Consider the following 20,530-nt stretch of genomic DNA (forward strand, 5'->3'; position numbering starts at 1 on the left):
ATTTTGAGCCACCTGATTGTGGATTTCAGTTCTTACCTGCTCTCTGGATTTGTTTGCTTCTTGGACTGCTTCCCCAGTTTTTCCTCATATCACCGGCCTGCTGTGTTTATTTTTTTAATTAAAAACTCAACTGTATCTGTATCCGTTATCTGCATTTGGGCCCAGTCTCCTGCGTCCTGCTACCTTATCAGCAGTCATTGTGTGATAATCGATGTAAAACCATCTAAAAACCATGCAGGTTCTATTCATGGACCACTGCTATTTTCATTGATCTTCCAACTCTCATCATTTCACATTACTGTGTCGTGATCATGTCTGAAGAAAAGGTTTAAAATAAACAAGTCGCCGCCTTTAATTGAATAAATCAAATTGTGTTTTTCAAAGGTCGTGGTCAAATTTCTTATTATTATTATTAAGATGACACAATTATATTAATCAGCAATCAATTTATTCATTGATGACAAACTGTCATGGAACATCTCTCAACAAATCACTCTCACCTTCTTGCGACATATTATTGTTAAATTTCCATAATACTGTACTGGGAAGTAAGGAATTTGTTAGATAACTTGCTCTTCTTATTGTCACAAACTTTTTTTAATCTCTTCAGCATCAACAAACTACAGACTATTTAATGTATAAATGTCCGCACTCAGTGATATTTGGAGGGACCTATTTTCATTTCATTCACATTTTACTAGACAATCTTAACTTCTTGCTTTATATTCCAGTGATTTGGCTAATTTGTGTTTTTCTTTTGTAGTAGCGTTTCTATCCCTTAATGTTTGTGTCTAAAGTAATTCTGTTTCTCTGAGTTTGTAGGAGAAGTCTTAGTAAAGTCTTAGCTTACCTTTCGTCTTGTTTACTTTAAATAGTACTTCTGAGGTAAAGTATTTCTTATTTATTTCTGTGAACGTCTTCGTGAAGGCATCCTCTGACTATAGATAATGTGGTCTGACATGTAGCATCACTACTCTGGTGTGTGTGTGTGTGTGTGCGTGCAGCTGCTGTTTGTGTGTCCTCTAATCTATTTCTTATCTCTGGGAACATAATGAATTAGCTTTTGCTCTCAGATAAGATGGTAAGCGTGTTTGGTATTGATGTGGGCGTCTGCAGTTAATGTAGCAATTGGCTCCTAACATCCTATAGATGTGAAGCTTTTCCCATTTAACAAAGCACTGATAGCATCATCACCCCCGCCCCCGCCCACAAGGCAGCACAGATGGATTTAACTGCAGTGAGAGGAATTTCACACACGATTTGACGAGATGGACCGAGACACAGAGGGAGGAAGTGAGGAGGGAGATTTTTAATGTTAAAAATGTTACAGTATTTGTTGGACAGGTTACCGCCATGTTCGACCATCTTCGTTAGTGTGCTGCTCTATCAGCGTTCACTCTACCGGTAACAGTCTTTCCACCAGATGTTGAACCAGCTGCAGGGATTCGCTCCCATTCAGACACCAGAGCATCAGTGAGGTCCAACATTAGTGTTGGTGATCAGGACTGGCTCGTGTTGGCTCAGTTTCCTAATAATTTAATGAAATTTTCTTCATTCTTGCATTGTATGCTCGCCTGTCGACAAATCACAAATGTTTGCATATTCAGCCAGAGACGTTTTAAGAGGAAACCCGCCACTTTCGGTATCCTCAATACAATCTATGGGGAAAGCCCATAACGCCATAGACGGTGGTTATCCCGCCCCTCCAGTTAGAAAGCCAATCTTTTGCTTTTAACAGCCGAGGCGGGAAACGTATTTCAACCAATCGTGGGGTTCCACTGACGGAAGGGTCCAGTACACATGCGTCACTTCTACCATGCATAGAAGTATAACCGGTGGGGAAAATCGCTTTTGAAATCTTATTTTAGGGCAAAGTCATCCAGAGATTTTATCAGATTTTACTGCTGATTCTATACATGCAGGTTTTCTGTCCCGGTGACCAGTCAAGTGCAATTATGGTTCTTTCAACACATCCTCATACCCAGACAACAAAATAGGTTGATTATCAAGTGTCCCTAAACGACATATATGACCATTGGAAGTATAACTACATGTATGACCATTCCTCAAAATGACACGTACGAGCGTTGGCAGGTACCAGTCCAGCAACAGGCGTGCCGGACCTTTAGTGCGTTATGTCACGTGACGTTTAGTTTGGTTTAAGCTAAAAAAAACACCTGGTTACGGTTAGGAAAAGATCATGGTTTGGGTTAAAATAAGTACATTACGCAAGTCACATGACATAAGTCATCTACAAAACGTTATTTAACTTATCTTCCACATAGGACACATACATCCACCTCACCACCTCCTTACATGGACTTTGTTGCTCTTTATACTACATCACCCGACTTCTTCTGGCTCTAGAGGTTGTGGCCTAACAAAATGTAAATATGAGTCGTAATAAGCTGCTGCATAATCGACCTATGCAGCCATTTATCTGTTGAGCTGTTTCTTTCCAACCTGTTCTCACCCCAGAGCATCACATACGAACACTTGGTCAAGATCCCTTGGAGTTGCTTTTTAATGTCCTGGTGAGCCTTCAATCAGTGAATTCAGGTGTTCCAATCACTTCCATGGCCACTTGGTTGTGAAAGAATGGGTCGCTCTCAGGAGCTCAGTGAATTCAAGCGTGATAGGTTGCCACCTGTGCAATAAGTCCATTCGTGAAATTTCCTCACTACAAAATATTCCACGATCAACTGTTAGTGGTATTATTACAAAGTGGAAGCGATTGGGAACAACAGAAACTCAGCCATGAAGTGGTCAGCCACATAAAATCCCAGAGCTGGGTCAGCTCATGCTGAGGCGCCTTGCATCACCAAGTGCAATGCAAAGCGTCGGATGCAGTGGTCGCCACTGGACACTAGAGCGGTGGAGACGTGTTCTCTGGACTGACGAATCACACTGTGAGTCTGGGTTTGGCGGTTGCCAGTAGAAAGGTACTTGCCTGTCTGCATTGTGCAAAGGTGACCCAAAACTTTTGGTAATGTATGTAGTAGATTGTGGTTAGACTTCAAAACAGTGGCTAACGGTGTGAAACGGCACCGTTTGCAGAGGTTTAGGTACTACTTGGTTTAGTATCGGAAAAGTAAATAATTGTGGTACTTAAGTTAAATAAGTTACGTATCTACATAGGGCCAAAAACAGTCGGTGTTGATTTTTATTTCACACAGGAAACAAACACTGGCCTCCTGGGGTCCACCCCAACCACCTCCTTACTCTGACTTTTCTGTTATTTATAGTAGTTCTTTTAGTGTTAAACAAAGGCACTAAAGGGCTTCTTCCTCCAGTTCTTATGACTATGCAAATAAGTGCCATGTGTGTTGGTACCAGACACTAAAGAAAGTGACAAAGTGTAGGTATTTGATGCTCTGGGAATGAGAACAGGCTGTTATTTCCAGAAAACTTCCTGGGGAAAAAAAGAATTTGAGAACAAGGGCATTAAAAGCTGTAAATAAAAGTCTTCCTGTTGCAACAAAGTTGGAAGGGCTCTATTATGTAAAATACGATTGTATGCTGCAGCATCTAGATTTCCCTGTAATTAGAATTTAGCGGCCTAGACCACAAACATATGTAGATATGTAGATATGTAGCTTATACTCGAGATCATCGGAGGCAAGGGGTTGCTTTATTTCTTCACAAAGTCAATGTGATGGTTCTGTTGTGTAAATGAATTTATGAATCAACTTCTCACCGGGACAGTTTCCTAGAAATGATCATCACAGACTCAGGAATATTTTGGGTCTCTCTCAAGTAGTTTTTGCTTCTGATCCTCATGCCCGACTGATGACTGCTTGTAAATGATAAGAGCAGACCAAAATGAGGGTGTTATCTATGTACAGCTGCAGCATAAAACGAATGCTTCCGCCCATCAGAGTGTGTGTTTCACGTTTCAGTGAGCGTCTCTGATGATCCTCCTCTCTCAGCACTCAGCGTCACATGTTGATTCACTGTTTGTTAGTCAGCGACTCTCCATTAACCCTGAGTGTGTCGAGGTCAACTTCACTGCAAAGTGGCCCCTCAGACGCACAGGGCTGCAGCAGAACTCTGATCTTTATGTCGCTGAAATGCCTGTATTTATGTGTTTTAGGTTGACGCCTTCAGTTAATGGGCTCCACACAGAGTATGAAAAATAACAACTTATAACAACAAGTTTTTACCCTAACTTACATGCAACAACCACCAGGGCAAGTCTAGTTCATGTCTCAATTCATTTTCAACTCCAAGTAATTTAGAGTCCAGTTGCAAAACATTTCAAAGTCACTGGGCTTTTAAAATAGGTCCAAGTTCAAGTCTTAACTATTTTTGAAAAAAACTTACTGGTCAGTTGAAACAAGTCCAAATCAAGTCTCCAGCCGTTGGAAACAAGTCCAGTCTTAAAGAGGTCATATTCTGCTCATTCTCAGGTTCATACCAGGACCGGTTTACATGGTTTTATTAAAAAAAAACATATAAATATATTTGTCATACTGCAGCTCCTATTTTCACCCTGTTTTAGCTATGGAGTGAAGCATCTCACTTCTATTCAATCTTTGTTGGACATGCGCGGTGCATAGGTAAGGACTACTAGCCAATCAGAAGCAGAGTAACCCGGAGAAAGAGCTGTCTCTACATCACTTAACAACTTTATGTCCACTGCCTGGAGGGTCTCTAACGTTCGGTAGGGTGTTTTTGAGGGCGCGCCACACTAGCCGCCAGGCGAGCACCCCCCCCCCCTCCCCCCCCACCTCTGTTGTACTGACTTAGCGCTGTAGGACTGTATCATACTAAATCATTAACAATGGTTATTATCGTGGTAATCCCTTCGGCTGTGGCAGTAATTCCCGGCCCTGCCACTCCATCATGGATCACATGCACCTGATCTGACCTGCTGCAGTTTGGTCTTTAATAATTCAGCTCCCCTCTCCCTCTGACCTCTCCTCCGTCTGTGAAGATCAAACTGGTGTGAAGTGATTACTCACTCCGGCTGACACAGTCCTCCACCAAACCTCCCTCACGGCTGAGATATTTACCGAGGCAGCCGTGGGAGTAGGAGGTGTGGGTGCAAAAAGCATCACGTCCCAGTTGATCCCCATTAAAGTAAACTTTCAGACTGTTTATCTCTTTTGGAAGTGTTAGAAATGCCAGACTGCACTTACCGTCTTTTGGTTTTATTTTGCCCTTTCTCTCTGTCCTCCTTATTAATTCACCGGTGCATTTACTTTTTAAAAATGAATATCAAGTTTGAGTGAATAACTCCTGTAAACTAATTCTTATGCAGCCCTTTAGATCCTAAACTCAGGCTAACTCCGACGTTCTGGAGTCTACATAGTCCTCGAACAGCCTTTATCTATAATCTTGTTACTCTCTGAGAGACTAACAGCAGCCCGGTTTTCTCACAGGGTAATATATCTTGCAGCAGGTTCAGGGCCAACTCATTCAAATGGTCCGTTGCACTTACAGTCTGTTAATTTTGGATTTGAAAAGATCGTTACAGATTGAGAATGCGTTAACGTGTATTGATGGGTGATTTGGATTTTTTATATTTTCATATGAAACCTATTTTTTAATCCATTTATGGTGAAAAGTGAAACGCACATTCTTTTTGTTCATCAATAAATCATTTAAAGAGATCTCTTGATGGTGTGGTCCATGCTAGTGAATATCTATTTAGTGAACGTTGGGTGATGGAGCTCGCCTTTCTCGGATTTACGTGGCAGGAAAGAAATCATGCAAGTAAGAAGCCAAAAGCTGGGGCAGGCACACGATCATGCGAGTGTCAGACAACGTTGTTAACAGTCTTCTTTATTATATTTTTCCTCATCTGAACACAGTCTAAGGATAGAGGGTCTTGAATAAAGTTTTGTTAAACCCTCTGTGATTAATAAATGGTTCATGGTTACTTAGTGATAAATGAATTAATCAACTGATACACCAGTTGTTGTTCTGTTTTATTTTGGACATGTTTGCTGCCCTCAGTTGTTCCATCTGAACTCAGTGGTCTGTAATACTGTATAACATAAAACAGTGGTAACCACATGTGCTGCTTTTGGAGCGAAGGAAGAATGATGGAAAGTCAGCGCTCAGCTTCAGTCAGTAATGTTAAGAACCACAAATCAAGCCAGAAATCTTGGTGTAGTCATGGACCTGAATTTAAGCAGCCACATTAAGACAATTACAAAGTCAGCCTACTATCACCTGAAGAATATATCAAGGATTAAAGGACTTATGTCTCAGCAGGACCTGGAAAAAACTATCCATGCATTTGTCTTCAGTCGACTCGACTACGTCCAAAAAAGTCCTCACTAAGACCAAAAAGGTGGATCACATCACTCCAGTTCTGAGGTCTTTACACCTGTCTGTCAGAGGATTGATTTCAAAGTACTGCACTGAACGGTTTAGGGCCAAAATACATTTCTGATCTTTCCAGACCTCTCAGGTCGTCTGGATCAGGTCTGCTTTCTGTCCCCAGAGTCAAATCTAAACAAGGAGAAGCAGTGTTTAGTTTTTATGCTCCGTATATCTGGAACAAACTCCCAGAAAACTGCAGGTCTGCTGAAACTCTCAGTTCTTTTAATTCCAGACTGAAGACTTTTCTTTTTACCACGGGATCAAATTTAAAGCTGTAGATTGATAACTTTCACTGCCCTGTTTTCTTTTTCTTTGTTTTTAGATTTTCAGTGAAACTGCCAGTGAACTCTTTTAAAACTTTTTTTGTTATATTTCCCTGTTGCTTTTATGTAAAGCACTTTGGATTACCTTGTTGAAATGTGGCCTTGTCTTGCTTTAATAATGCTGCAGATCAGATTTTATAATCTCCATTCTTTAAACCAAATTTACAAGTCGCACAAAACAGAGCTGCAAGACTGGTTCTGGGCAGCTCTGTCTGTGCTGAAAAGTTACACTCCAGCCTCTCATGGCTCACCGCTGAGCAAAGGATTTCCTGAAACATGGCTGCTCCATTAACTCACAGAACATTTTTATTCCAATAAATAGTCGACTACAGGAACACAACAGATTGGCCGGTGATGCTCATATTTTGGTAACCGGCCTAAGGACTAACAGTTTAACTAATTTACACCCAAATATAATACAAAATAAATTATCTCTCAAAAAGAATATGAAGAGACATCTTTTGGTACGTAGATGACCCGCTTAACAGTAGGAAGCATAACTCTGACAGTTTCTCACTATTCGTGCTCCGTTTTATATGAACTCTCATTCTTTTGATTATTTCAATAAATATTCCACCTAATCTGTATGTTCAGTGGTGACTGGAACTGTACATGAATGTTTTAAATAATAAATGCAGTTTTTTTTTTTTTATTGATGTAGATTCATGTTCAGTCACAATGAGGTGGTTTTATTAATGCACGTTAAAGGTTCAGTGTGTAACTTTTAGTGGCATCTAGTGGTGGCATCCGAGCGAGTTGTATAGCTACAGTAAAAACAAATGTTTTTTATGAATATTATTGTTACTTGTTCATTAATAAACAACAGCCACATGAAGAAATGAAGTGCTACATGATGTCTCACACTCCTGTAATACAGTATTTTACAACTTGGAAGGGTTTGCTCATCTGGACTGACATACCAAAGTAAATGACATCTCACATCTCAGAAACACTGTCACATCTAGTGCATCAAGTACGGCCACTGACAGATACCAGGACAATGTAAGCCTCACTGTTTCTGCACCACAGTCCATTATAAACCACATAATACATGAAGTTTACAAAGGCATTGGTGAGGATCTGGCTGTGTTTAATTAATTAGATAAGCAATCTGCAAATCTTACCAAAATGTTATTTTTAAATATTTAAAAATACAACAGAAACACAAAGTCGTACTGACAGCCATAATTTCAGCTTGTAGTAATGTGAAAGTACAAATTACACAGTTGTGTGCACAGTGGTGAGGCACTATTAAAAAAAAAAATTTCTAATTCTGAAAGTATTTATTATTGGTCACTTGATATGCACGCGGTCTTGTTATATATCACCATTAGCAGTAAAAAGAAATACATGTTTTCCAGCTGCTGATCTGAGCTTCCCTGCGGTTACCGTTTTACTGCCAATAATATTCATCATCTGTTTGTCTCAGGAAGGTAACGGCACATTTCTGTCCACGTCACAAAGCCGTAACAGAGCGCTGAACTACATGAAGTTAATCCAACTACATTTCTACCAGAGCAGTAAAAGTTTAGCTAACGTTTTATTGCCAATTACTGATCAGCTGATTGTCTCGCTAACTTAACCGGAAAAGCCAGAATAACAAGGCTACATGAGATTAATCCAACAAGAGAAGACACTGAGAGGAAACACGCCACGGCTCTCTGTGATCTTTATACACCACTGACTTTAATGTAATGAGTTATGTAAAGTGTGTCAGCTCTGGACCCCAGGAAGATTCATTAAAATCTTCGCTAATAATAATAAACAAAAATAAACAAAGTAGTTTGTCAGTTTCTTTTTTCAACGCTCTTTGTGAGACATTATTGCCACGAGAGAACCTCAGGTATCATAAACTGCTGTAAACAAACACACACGTCATTTTGCAGAAGGATGGTTTGTTGATCTGATCTGATCGCTTAAGAAAATCGATTTTGACAAAACATATAAACGCTGTTAGCGTTATAAAGCCTCATACGCAAGCAATGTTCTCCACAAAGTGCCTTCAGAATCTCATGTGACAAAGAGCTCATTCATTCATTCATTCATCTGTCACCTGTCTCTTGGTGTGTTCGCTGACCTCCCCCGGCATGTCATGGGCGCTCTTGATAAGCGTGCGGGCGATGTGGTAGTAATACACCGAGATGATGGCCAGAGGGATCAGGAAGTAAACCAGGAAGATCATCACAGAGTGAATCTTGGGATGCATCTGATTGGACAGCGGGTAGGGCACGCAGTTCACAAAGGTGACGTTAGTGTTGTCCCTGTGACCCTGAGAGGGGAGAGCAGAGGGGAGGAGATGAGAAAAGAAAAGGAGACCAGGAGTGGAGAGCAGAGGGGAGGAGACAAGGAGATGAGAGTGATTTAGAAGAAAACAGCAATGATGATAGAGAACACAGAGAAAGCAAACAGAAGAGGAGCAAAGGGAAGAAGAGATGAGAAGAAGGAGCAGAAGTAGAGAGAAAAGTGAAGGAGAAAAGGAGCGTAAAGGAGAGAACAGCCAACACATCAGTAACGATCATAAAACAGATGGAAGCTCATTCAGAAATCTGACTCTGAAAGAGTTTACGGCTGTCAGGGGAGCGTTTGTCTGGAGGGAAGCCCCACTGAGACGGTGAGCCTTCAGCAGTAAGTGATGAACAGCACACATTTAGTCTGAACGCTCAGAAGGTCAGGATCAGATCATGTGGTTACAGCCAAATCCTGCTGTTTGCTAGATGGCTGTGTCACAGTACACATTATTTTGACAACAACTCTCCCATTAATTGATTTAAAAAGACTAAAACCAAAATTCTGTTAATTAATTAATATTGATAATATTGATACAGCCCTGCGATGGACTGGCGACCTGTCCAGGGTGGACCCCGCCTTGCGCCCGATGTCAGCTGGGATTGGCTCCAGCCCCCCCGCGACCCTGTACGCAGGATAAGCGGTTGACGATGGATGGATGAATGGAATATTGATACACCACCAGTGCACTATATCACAAAATATACATTCATCTTAGTAGATCAAAGTTCATAAATGTTAGATCAACCCGTCGTCACCAGACTGTGATTCTTACTGCTGAATCATTAATAGCTGCAGCATGTTTGTCTTATTATATTATAATCATATGTAGCCATTTTGCTACAATTACGCTTCACACGCTGCGGTTGTGTTTGTGACCTGACCTTTCTTTATCCCCTGAGAGGGAAGAATTTAGAAAGTTGGGTGGCGCTGCGGAGAGCACCCAGCTGCAGTAGTGCACGGATCATCATGCATAATATTCATCCAGCCAGAGGGAACGATCACAAACCGTTCACAGCGTGTCGGTCGTACTAGCGGCACAACCCGTACCGGAGAGGGAGCGAGGCGGACCAGGGACAGGAGATCGCAGAGCGACCGGCCTGCTGCGTACGGTCGGTGATCGTTCCCTCTGGCTGAATGAAGTCTGACACTCCTGGTTTTACGCACGGATCCATGATGATAGAGAAATATAGAGATTAATGGCAATAAATCATGCTGTCAATATTTTAGAGACCTCCCCAAAATATCACAAATCATGCTTGTAGGGGCTCCCCCATAGTTTGCACCCTAAACTCCTGGACTTTAATAGCTCCTGTGTTTCAGCAGATTTTCTGCTCATGGTCAAAACTTTCTGCACATTCAGAATCTCTCCAACATGTCTGTGTTCTCTCGATCAAAAAATATAATCATCATCCCACAGGAATCCAGGAATTAAGCAAATTTACCAAGTAAACTAAACATGTGGTGGTGGGGGGGGGGTCGTTACTCCAGCTTTGTCTCCTGCACTCTGTCTGGACCACTGACTGTATATGAAAAAGTCTGGACTCACAGCGTGAGCAGGTTCTGCTGGTGTCTAACAGCTGGGCGAAGTTGATTTCGCTCTGTGAGTTTAATCTTATCAGTTATACATTTGTATTTCACTGCATGAAAAAATGAATGTGTGGCTTGACGATGTGTGAAACATGTAATATGCGCGAGTCTCGCAAGCTTTTTAATCTGATTTGATCTTGCGATATCTCGTGGCACGAGTTCTCGTCACACCCCTGCACAACACGATTGTATCATAATTCCACTGAAATATTATATATGATAATATCAAAGTGCCGCCCTTAAGTGCCATTTGACTTATGGATGGTTAAGGGTAGATGTGGGGCCGGGGTTAGAGACCAATCCTCATGAAGAAAACGTTTGTATGGGGGCGTTACTTCATTATTGTAGGTATGGTGGTTGTTGTTGTAGTATTTCAGAAGTGTTTGTTGTATTTCCAGTGTCTTTATTTTACCTGCATGGAGACAACTTGTGAGAAAATGGCCTCAGGAACAGCCAACAGGACGGACAGCAGCCAGATAGAAACAGCCTTCAGACACGTCCAGAAGACAGCACTGGACGTCTGGATGTCCATCGGGTTCACTATCGCCTTGTACCTGATGGAGACAGGGAGAGAAACGTCAAGGTGGCAAATTTCCATGTTAATGTCGCAAAAGTCGAAATCGACACCAAAAATTCACACAGATTTAGTGATGGGTGGATCCACGGATTGAGTCGATTAACATGAACTGATTAAAGGCTGGTGTGACCCGGCCTTTATATTGACCAAAGACCATCCTGTTCCGTCAGTGAGTCTCCACCGGTTTTTGACTTGCTAGGTTTTTATGGATAGAACATGATCATCAGATATCAGAACAATACTGTCTCATCTAAACTCAGTGTTCCTGTCAGCCTCTTTGCTGGGTATTAATATCTGCTGTTGTTTTCACATGACAACTGCCTGGTCTTACAGTCCATGAACACACTGATCCATCTTCTGAAGCACATCCTCAAAAGCACAAACACACTCAGGTGAAACACCTTGCAGCAGTTCTGGAGGGTACAGCTGCTCCTACAGGGCAGGTCACTTCCCATGGTGCATTGCTGCGGAGTGCACCAGCAACACTGAACCCTCATTATCTACTACCTGTGACCTTTCAGCTCCCTAAGCTACCAGAAGGAACTCCTTCTCCCTGTGATGCTGAGGGAGCGCAGTGTTCAACAAACTTCCTATCACAACCCCACACTTTTTATTATTCTGCAGCAAACACACTGAAATATTTTGGCTGTATTTCAACACGGATCTGTGAACAAAGAGATTAAATTAGACATTAAAAGGCTGCTGCTGTAGATATGCACATTAATTGACATAAAAACATGAAACGAGCCTGTCGTCCCCTTTAGAGTTTTCTGGGCGGAAAACAAATATAAATCATCTACCAATCATATACTTTTTGTTGACAGCATTAGTGGCTCCAGGCTCTTTGGGAGTTAATGAAACTCTGGCAGCCATCTCACGGCTGTGGCTGCAGACTGCAGGACAAAGGGAGGAAACAATAGCGCTTTGTCACTCAAATAGTAATTATTTGTTATGTGTAATCATTGAGCTGCATTTTAGAGTCCTCATTAGAAAGAGCCAATTAGCTGGACGGGGACAGAGTGTAGGATTCATAGCAGTGAGTAACAGCCGCCTGTTGATGCAGCTGGCTCAGGTTTATATCTCACATGTTAGATTGTTGCATTTAGAATGAAAAATTAAAATGAGGAAAGGGTTTGTTCGTAGCCAAAAGGGCATTCACTACAACCGGTTCTCGCAAGGTCAAGACCCATCGGCGTCAGTTTGTAATGCACGGGGCGTCCCTATAGCGTCGTAGTGGGGAGCCCTGTAGTGTCAGTTTTTGATGGTAAAGGCAGGTATATGATGTTTAACAGAACAGGAGGTGGTTGGGGTGGATGAATGGATGAATGGCCAGAACCCGGACTTTGAACCAGGAGACCAGGGTTCGTGTCCTGTGTGAGACAAAAACATTAAATATTTTTATTTAAGTTGCGTTGTGACGCCCCTGTGTGGCTTGACTGTGTATGTTTGTCACTACTGCAATGGTGATGGGTTTTTCTGGTAGAGGAGCTGATTGCAGTGGTCCCTCCCGGATCGGGTAACACAATGACATTACTGATTTAGCTGACTAACCCATCTCACAATTTAAGCGTTATTTTGGTTCTCTCATGTTACAATAAACCTTGCTCTTTGAGGCGTTGTCTTTTCCCACTTTTTGTCATGGTCTTTGAACCTGGTCATGACAACGTAAATTGTGTAAGTTATGCAAGTGACATAAGTTAAGTTGGGTGTTAACTGACGTATGTAGTTATCCAAACCCAAACACGATCTTTTCTTAACCTTAACCAAGTAGTTTTGTGCGTAAACCTAACCAAACTGCAACGCTTCACGACTTTAATAACGTGCCGTTTCGAAACGCTAGCGTTTTATTTTGAAAGTCTAACTGGATGTTGCATATTTATTGTTGCTAACTGTTGTGTGAAGCTCAATATGTGACGAGTCGGGAGTGAGAATGTGTTGCAACTGTTCAGAAAGGCTGAACTCTTTTTCATTCATTTTCCCTACATTTATTTACAGGAGTCACTACATGTCTAAGGCATTTAGTGTTTTCTTGTCAGGCTACTCAGAATGCCAATTTACATGCCAACGCTAACGAACCAAGAGGTATCCATCTCCTTGATAATGACCCCTCTGAGGTTAAATGGCTTAGACTCCCTGCCAGTCAGTCAGAACTGAACAAGCCTCTTGGATTAGAGGTGAAACGTCTTCAAGTATCTTCAAAAAAGTCCAGTTGTCCTTGATTTGAAGCTGCCTTGGATATAACTCTGACCTGGATGACTGAGAACTTTCACAGTCATGGGGTTTGGGGCAGCAGTCTGTAAGAATTAGGCTGGGAACCAGAGAGTCGCCAGTCCTGCTCGGACCAGAGTTGCCAATGTCATTTTGGACTTGCTAACTGCAGTTTGTCTTGTCATAAAAACTGCATTTATAGAATCAGCAGTAAAATCGCTAAACAAGTTTGCTGACTTTGTCCCAAAATAATATTTAAAAAGCGTTTTTCCCCACAGGTTAGATTTCTGCTACACATGCACGGTAGTAATGACGCATGTGTAATAGACCCTTACCTTAGTGGAGCCACACGATTGGCTAAAATATGTTTTCCGATCTTTGGTGTTGAGGGATTTCCCTATAGAGTTGTACTGAGGATTCTTAAAGTGTCTCCTCAATAAAATGTCTCTGCTAAAGCCTAACCAAACTGCTGAACAAGACTTGCGTGACAAACTTGAGGTCCAGTACGACTGTCGCTGGGCCGTTACTTTCCAACAGTCGTATGTTGTTTCAGGAGTCACTAACAGTCGAACTATTTTGTCGTTTAGGTACAAGGACGGGTTGATTTATTTTAATCAATCGCATATCTGATTCTACACTCCTTGAAAATGATCTGATATAATGTCACTTTGTGTAACCTTCCTGTTTTATGTTCCGTGTGCTGCTGCTGTCTGGGCCAGGAGAAGGAAAAGAGAGTTAATCTCAGTGAGACGCTTCTTCTATCTAGCCTATATGTGCGCATGTTGCAAAGGAAAGGCTGATTATTTACTCCAGCATCATTTGTAAATGTGATGTCGAGCCCTCTTTCAGCTCGCTGCTTGTATTAGACTGTCAGGATGTTTAACTGTGTTTATGTAACTGACTGTTTCCAGAGCTGGTGTCATGACTTGACCTTGTATCTCCGTCAGGATATTGTGCACTTGTGTTCCGTTTGATTACTCATCCTTTCACATCTTTTTAAAATTAAACTAGTCGTTCTCTTCCTGCTGGATTTATTGACAGAGACGGTTCACAGCGAGGTTGGATTTCATTCATTCTCTCTCTGTCCTCTCCCGCCCATCATCGTGTGCTGTTTCTCACTTCATGTTTCATTGATGTTATGATTGGTTGATTATTTACGTGATGTAGAAGCTATACATTTGACATTTTGTCCCCAGGCAGTACGTTTTGGCACAACACTCAGCGATGCAGGTGTTTTTCAGGTAGTAGGAAGGGTGACTATGTGGACAGTCTGGAGCTGATGTTGGAGAAGGCCTGGAAACACAGCTGGCAGGAATGTGCAAGTATTTTTATTTATTTTTTTCCATTTTTATCGATTAAAATAACAAATGATGATAATAAGAATAACATTGTCACATTTGTTCTCTACATTTAACCCATCATAGTTTAGAGGATTGTGCAGTGCAGTGACAGCCAAATACATCCACACGTGATAGTTAAACATGTGACACCATGTTTATTAAATAAAAAAATGTAATGTTTTTATTTGAGGATTAAAATGTGTGTGTGGGGATTGTTTAAGTATATTCGTGGGGTCCAGAAACCCGGATCACACAATACATGTGTGGTCTGACAGCATTGTTGGCACCAAAATGTTTGAGCTCATAAGTTTGAAGAACTGTTTGAGGGTTAAGACTCGGATGTAGGGTTAGAGTTGGAATTAGGGTTAGGGCCAGGCATGTAGTTGTGATGGTTAAGGTTAGGATGAGGAGTTAGGGAATGCATTATGCCAACAGGAGGTCCCCACTTGGGTAGAGGAACACTCTATCTCATTTAGACAGCAGAGCATTAGTGAAGTCTAACACTGATGTTGGGCAAACCAGGAAAAACGCTAAAACTAAATGTCCCCTAAACAACAACACCCACGCAGTCACAACACCAGTAAACAGTGGGGAGGATAACCTTCTGGGACAGTCCCTCAGGATATATTCTTTCACAGAAAAGCTGCATTGTGTACCTCAGCTCCAGGGTCAGTATCATCGGTCTGCATCTGTCCAAATGTTCAGAGTAATGGAGTGTGCCCTTCAAATAAAAAAACCCACTGCTCCACTTCCTTATTTGCAACCCTCTCAACGCTGGAGCAGGACTGAGGCCCTGTTTTTCTCTCTCCTGTGTTTACAGACAGGACTTGCTAAACTTTAAATCGCTTTAATTTAGTTGTTGTCTAACGTTACATTGACTGTGAGAGCAGGTTCCCTACTGCATTACCCAAAGAACACCTGAACAACACCTGGACACTGTCTCACTTACTGCTGGTTTATTTATCTCAAAATGCTGATTTCCAAGCTCCTAAGTGCAAGAAAAAGCTCTTAATTATGGGATCCTTATATTGTAATTATTAGACACACATCTCATAATTCAAAACTGTCAGCCAGAAATTACAATTATAAACCACTAAATAGCAACAGCAAATATCTGTCGAGAGAAACTTAATGTCATCCGGATTACCCTTTTTTATCAACTTAATGAGGAAGCGTATCAGGAGAAAACATTCCCACTGAACAAGATCCTTCCAGTGATTACAGTATGTTTACCTCAGAACATCTTTAGTAGAACAAAGTAGTCTTCTATATAAATGTAATTTCTAGGAAAACAAGGATTTGTAATTATGAGACCGTTAAGAAGACTGAACTGACACTACCTAATTTCATTCCCTTTTAATTCCTCTTCTGTTTGTGACTAAATTTCAATTTGTGTTCGTTAGACATCCTGAATGACAGACACACAAAGCACATCTTAGGCCTCCGCTTACAAAAAACAGATTCTGATTTTAAGCATAAACACAGAAACCACCTGTCAGTACTTATTAGTAAAACCTTCCTTTGACATAATTATCATATCTCTAAGGCCACATCCACACTACTCCGTGAAAGGAATCCGATCTCCGTCCACAGCTCCGTTTAGCTGCGTATCAGAGTTGATCTCCGTCTACGTTAAAACGACTGAAAACGCACATCTAGTGGCCGTTCACGTACGCTGGACATGGCAGACGGTCTACTCCGTTGTTACAGAAGATTTGGCGAAAGAATAAAGTACTGCAGACGAAGAAGCGCACCAGAGTTTATTTTGCATGGACCAATAACGAGCTGGGACTGTTACTGAATGTCAAGTTCAAGAGACTGTGGCGGCGGAAAACAGACTGGGAGTCGCCGCAAAGTAAACACGGCGACATGTGTCAAAAACTCTGTCAGTAGCATCGTGTTTCTGCTTGGCGTGACTTATGAGACCCAATCAGAGAGCCGAGCGTGAGCGTCTGCGTCATCGTTTCTAAAGTCTTCCGTTTTTGAGTTTTAAAACAAAAAACGGAGTCGGCAGCGTTTCTGTTTTAGGTCTTCGTTTTCACCGTTTTAGTCTGGACGGGAGGTGCAAACCAAAACGCAGTAGTGTGGGCGGGGCCTAAGTACTGTAATTTGGCACACTTAAGCGCCCAATCCTGTGGTGAACTTTGCATTTGCTTGATGAACAATGTGACACAAATGACCACTCCCAAGCTAAGCGTTTAGCTTTGCGTCAACCCAATATTCAGTCTGCCAGGTGTTACACGTTACAAGTTTGCTTTTCTCTTTTGGTCCATGGCTATTCCAGACTAAACCCTAATTTGCAACAGTATTTATGCTCAGTATTTTTTATGAATCAAACATCAGCACACCGCCGGAAATGATCCTAAGTATAAGTATATTAAATATAAGAGAACGTGCTTGTGGTCAGTCCACCAGTCCAGCTTCTACTGACTAAATAAGCATTAACTTTATAAATGGCTCTTGCTGAAACACAAAGTCAGAACCTTGAGCATTTATCTTGTCTTGCGTATTTAAGCAACAACAAAAAAAAAAAGACTGAAAAGCGTCACCTTCCTGAAACCTTCTGTTTATCACACCTGGTGGATTCATACCTGCTTAAATGTTTTCTGCACCTACTGCTTCACATTCATTCAGTTACACACTCCCGCATCAGGAAGTTGCGACCCACATGCACGGCTTTACAGTATTCTTCTTCACACGCACAGAGCAGATCCAATGGTAGAGTGGGGAAAAGCTGTAAGCCGGTGCTGTTGGCAAACTATACTGAGCCTTGTTACAGGCTGAGCTGTCAGGCTTTCAGTCTCCACATTCAAACACACACACACACAGTCTTGCTTGAGTTCTTACATCTGAGTTCAGAGAGTGTCTGAAGGTAGCTATAACAAATATGAATAATGCTATAGTTGCTCCAAGATAAGGTACTGCAAAAGCAGATATTGAGGGAAAACAAACCAGATATATTATCAGTCACTATTTTGTAGATAAATTCAGCATGAACATTTTACAAATCTTCATTATGTTGACAAAGATCGTCATTCAGGCACCGTTCCGTTTCTTTCAAATGACTTTGCTATTGCAAATTCACAGCACATGGTTGTAATTTCTAGGAGACAAATTTGGCTTGTTGCTGTGGCAAGAAATCTTTTTTTTTAGGACTAAAGTGTGTAACTACAGTGAATATGCACTGAGAACTGAGTGCTCAGCTGTAATGCTGATAGGGACCGAAGCTGCTGCTGCTGACATGTTGCTACACAGTCGGTATAATAAGATTCATCCTTCAGTCATATTTTTCCTGAACTCCATTCATGACTTTTTAAACGTCGGCTCCACAGAGTTAATCTAAGGTTTTAGAAGAAAGCTCACGTCCTCTGGGGAGCAGGAATGTGTTTGTAGAATTACTATTTAATATTTCCTGTGGACAAGCGCTGACACTCCAGGAACTTGCCCTCCCACACTAAATTTAATATTTCAGTATCTTGTGGCTAAAGTATTGGCACTAGACCAAAGCATCTGGATTCTCTGGGACCGTGAATATCTAGAGGAAATTTGGGGGCAATCTGACCAGTGGTTGTAAAATCTTTCTCTGTACCAAAATGTGTTGGGATTGACAGACTGACCATCACAATCTTTGCCAGGCTGTGCTGCTAGCAGAGCAAAGTCCCTCTGTCGCCAAAACATATTTGATGAGAGGTGTTAAAGTTAAAATGCTCAGCAGGAACATCAAAACACAACTGAAAATTGTGTGGCTGAAATACCATTTTCATAAAAAAGTGGGTTCTCCTTTCATGCCAGCTGCTGCTGTTAGGATAAATCTGTCTCAGAAGTGCTGAGGAGACTGTTTGAGCCAAACTCAGTTTAATCTGTTGAGGCTGAAATTGGTGCTGAGGATTGAAATTATTGGGTGTGTACTTGAGTTTTGGTATGATCGTGAATCACAGCAGGTACAGAGTAGGAGGGAGGTTTGAATGTCCTGTTGAGCTTTCTGGTCACGTTCTGTCACCTGAGTGAGAGGTTAGTTATGGGCGCGAAGGACAATCTTAGCTTAAAAATACAGTCACAGTGCAGCAGCAGTTATTAGCTATAAATACGCTTGATAGTTTTCTGGCGGAGAGTCAGACGCCACTGTCATACTGTATCTGTTTGTTAAATAAAAAAAAAAGGTTGAGGTCCTGGGTTAAGGTCTGAAAAGATTGCCATACACCATGGATGTTGGTGTCACTGTCACTGTACAAACGACCACCAACCCCTTCACAAAGAGGTTTTACAGCGCTATAATGATATACAGGCTTCAAAGTTTAGAAGTGTCCTTGAGCAAGACACTTAACCACAACTGCTCCCAACGGTGAGACCAACACCTGCCTGCCAGCTGTGCCACCACTGGTGTTTGTCCCTGGATGAATTAGAGGCACAATGTAAAGTTATTACCGTCGCGTAGCGCCCAGAGAACCTGATATGGAGAGGACTGGCAGCTTGGGAGAAGTCCCGGTACGCAAGAAAATGCCCCATAGAGTGAAACGCTGAGGTGCCGGTACTGCTTACCGGAGCAAACCGGCCAACTTCAAGCACGGGTAACATCCAAAACAGGCAGTCCTGCTATAAGACAAACACATCAGCTATCTGTGATCGGCTGATGAACTAAAGCTGGCTGATTAAACACTTTCAAGGCTAACTAAAGGGCTCAAAAAGTATTAAAGTGAATAAAGAACACTTGCTTCTTCCTCATTCCCATCTTTGAGGTGGCTTTACGTGAGGAACTGAACCCCCTGGTGCTTCAGCAAAGCTTCCTGGGACATGACCCAAATAACTAAGCTCAGTAGCCACAGTCGCTAAAACGGCTCCATTCACTGATACACCTGAGGCTGTGTTTTGTCCCACACATCATGGAACTCACCTGCAGCTGATGCTTTTTCACTTGGCTCCATGTTCCATTTAAAGGCTTCGTAATCCACCAGCATCCAAATCTACCGCAGCTACCGATCTGTTGCAAACCTAAAAACTTTATTTTTTTAAAGAAAGGCTTTGTCCCCGAGTCATAATTGCAGCTGTGAATGCAGACAACGCTCTCAGCATGTGGAGAAGGTAATTGTCTTGACTCTGAGGCCGTTCTGACAGCGACCCCCAGGCTGGTGAGTCATGAATCAACCTGTAGACACAGAGACTGAAAGATGGCACCGTGTCCTAGTGGAGCGGCCTTGTGGTGAATACTAAAGCTTTTCTGGGTTTACTTTCTGCCTTTTCTGTTTTTTGTTTGGATATAACAAAAAACAAAGGAACTCTGAAATCGGGACAAGAGAAAAAAGATCAAGACAAACGTTAATCAAGATGGTATTTTGTCAGAAAAGCAACAAATGTTTTTCTAAGATGAAGGAAATTCACGGTACAGTCATGAAGGAAAACTATATTTTTTCCTCATTGGCTTTAAGGAGTTTTTTCCAGACTGTGACAGGACAAACTTCATTCAATCACTTCGTTTCACAGTTTAATCACCTCTTTTACTCATTCCACTTCTCGACTTTACATCTTTGCTGTTTGCTTCGGTTTCTTTCCATCTGATAACATCTTTGATATCTTCTGACCACCCTTTCAGAAAAAGCCATCTTAGGCTATTACAGCCCTTTGTCAGGTGTTTTTAGGCTTCGCCATCACTCCGAAAAGCAGAGGATCAGATTCTCTTCTCCATCAGGACTCCTGCTGTCACTGCTTTAGTGGCAGAAAGCTGAAAGAAAAATCAATTCCACAAACAAAGCTGGGAAGAAATCCTTTCTTCTTTTCCAACTCTGCCTTTGATTTCTTTTCCTGCCAATTCTCCGTGACACAAACCCGTCCTGCAGGGCTGCAGGAATACTTTGTTCCCTCTGTTCTCGAGAGGATGC

General features: G+C 41.8%; 1 protein-coding gene across 1 annotated transcript in view; it reads right to left on the reverse strand.

Moving 5' to 3' along the window:
• nmbr (neuromedin B receptor) overlaps positions 1-20,530 on the reverse strand; it is a 66,864-nt gene that overhangs the window by 30,927 nt on the left and 15,407 nt on the right. The window contains exons 2-3 of the mRNA XM_046061303.1: positions 10,945-11,086; positions 8,710-8,925 (exon numbers count right to left, since the gene is read on the reverse strand). Coding sequence (XP_045917259.1) covers positions 8,710-8,925; positions 10,945-11,086 — 358 coding nt within the window. The remainder of the gene's footprint in view (positions 1-8,709; positions 8,926-10,944; positions 11,087-20,530) is intronic.

The sequence above is a fragment of the Micropterus dolomieu genome, linkage group LG10 (assembly GCF_021292245.1).
Source record: "Micropterus dolomieu isolate WLL.071019.BEF.003 ecotype Adirondacks linkage group LG10, ASM2129224v1, whole genome shotgun sequence".
In the NCBI taxonomy this organism is placed as follows: domain Eukaryota; kingdom Metazoa; phylum Chordata; class Actinopteri; order Centrarchiformes; family Centrarchidae; genus Micropterus; species Micropterus dolomieu.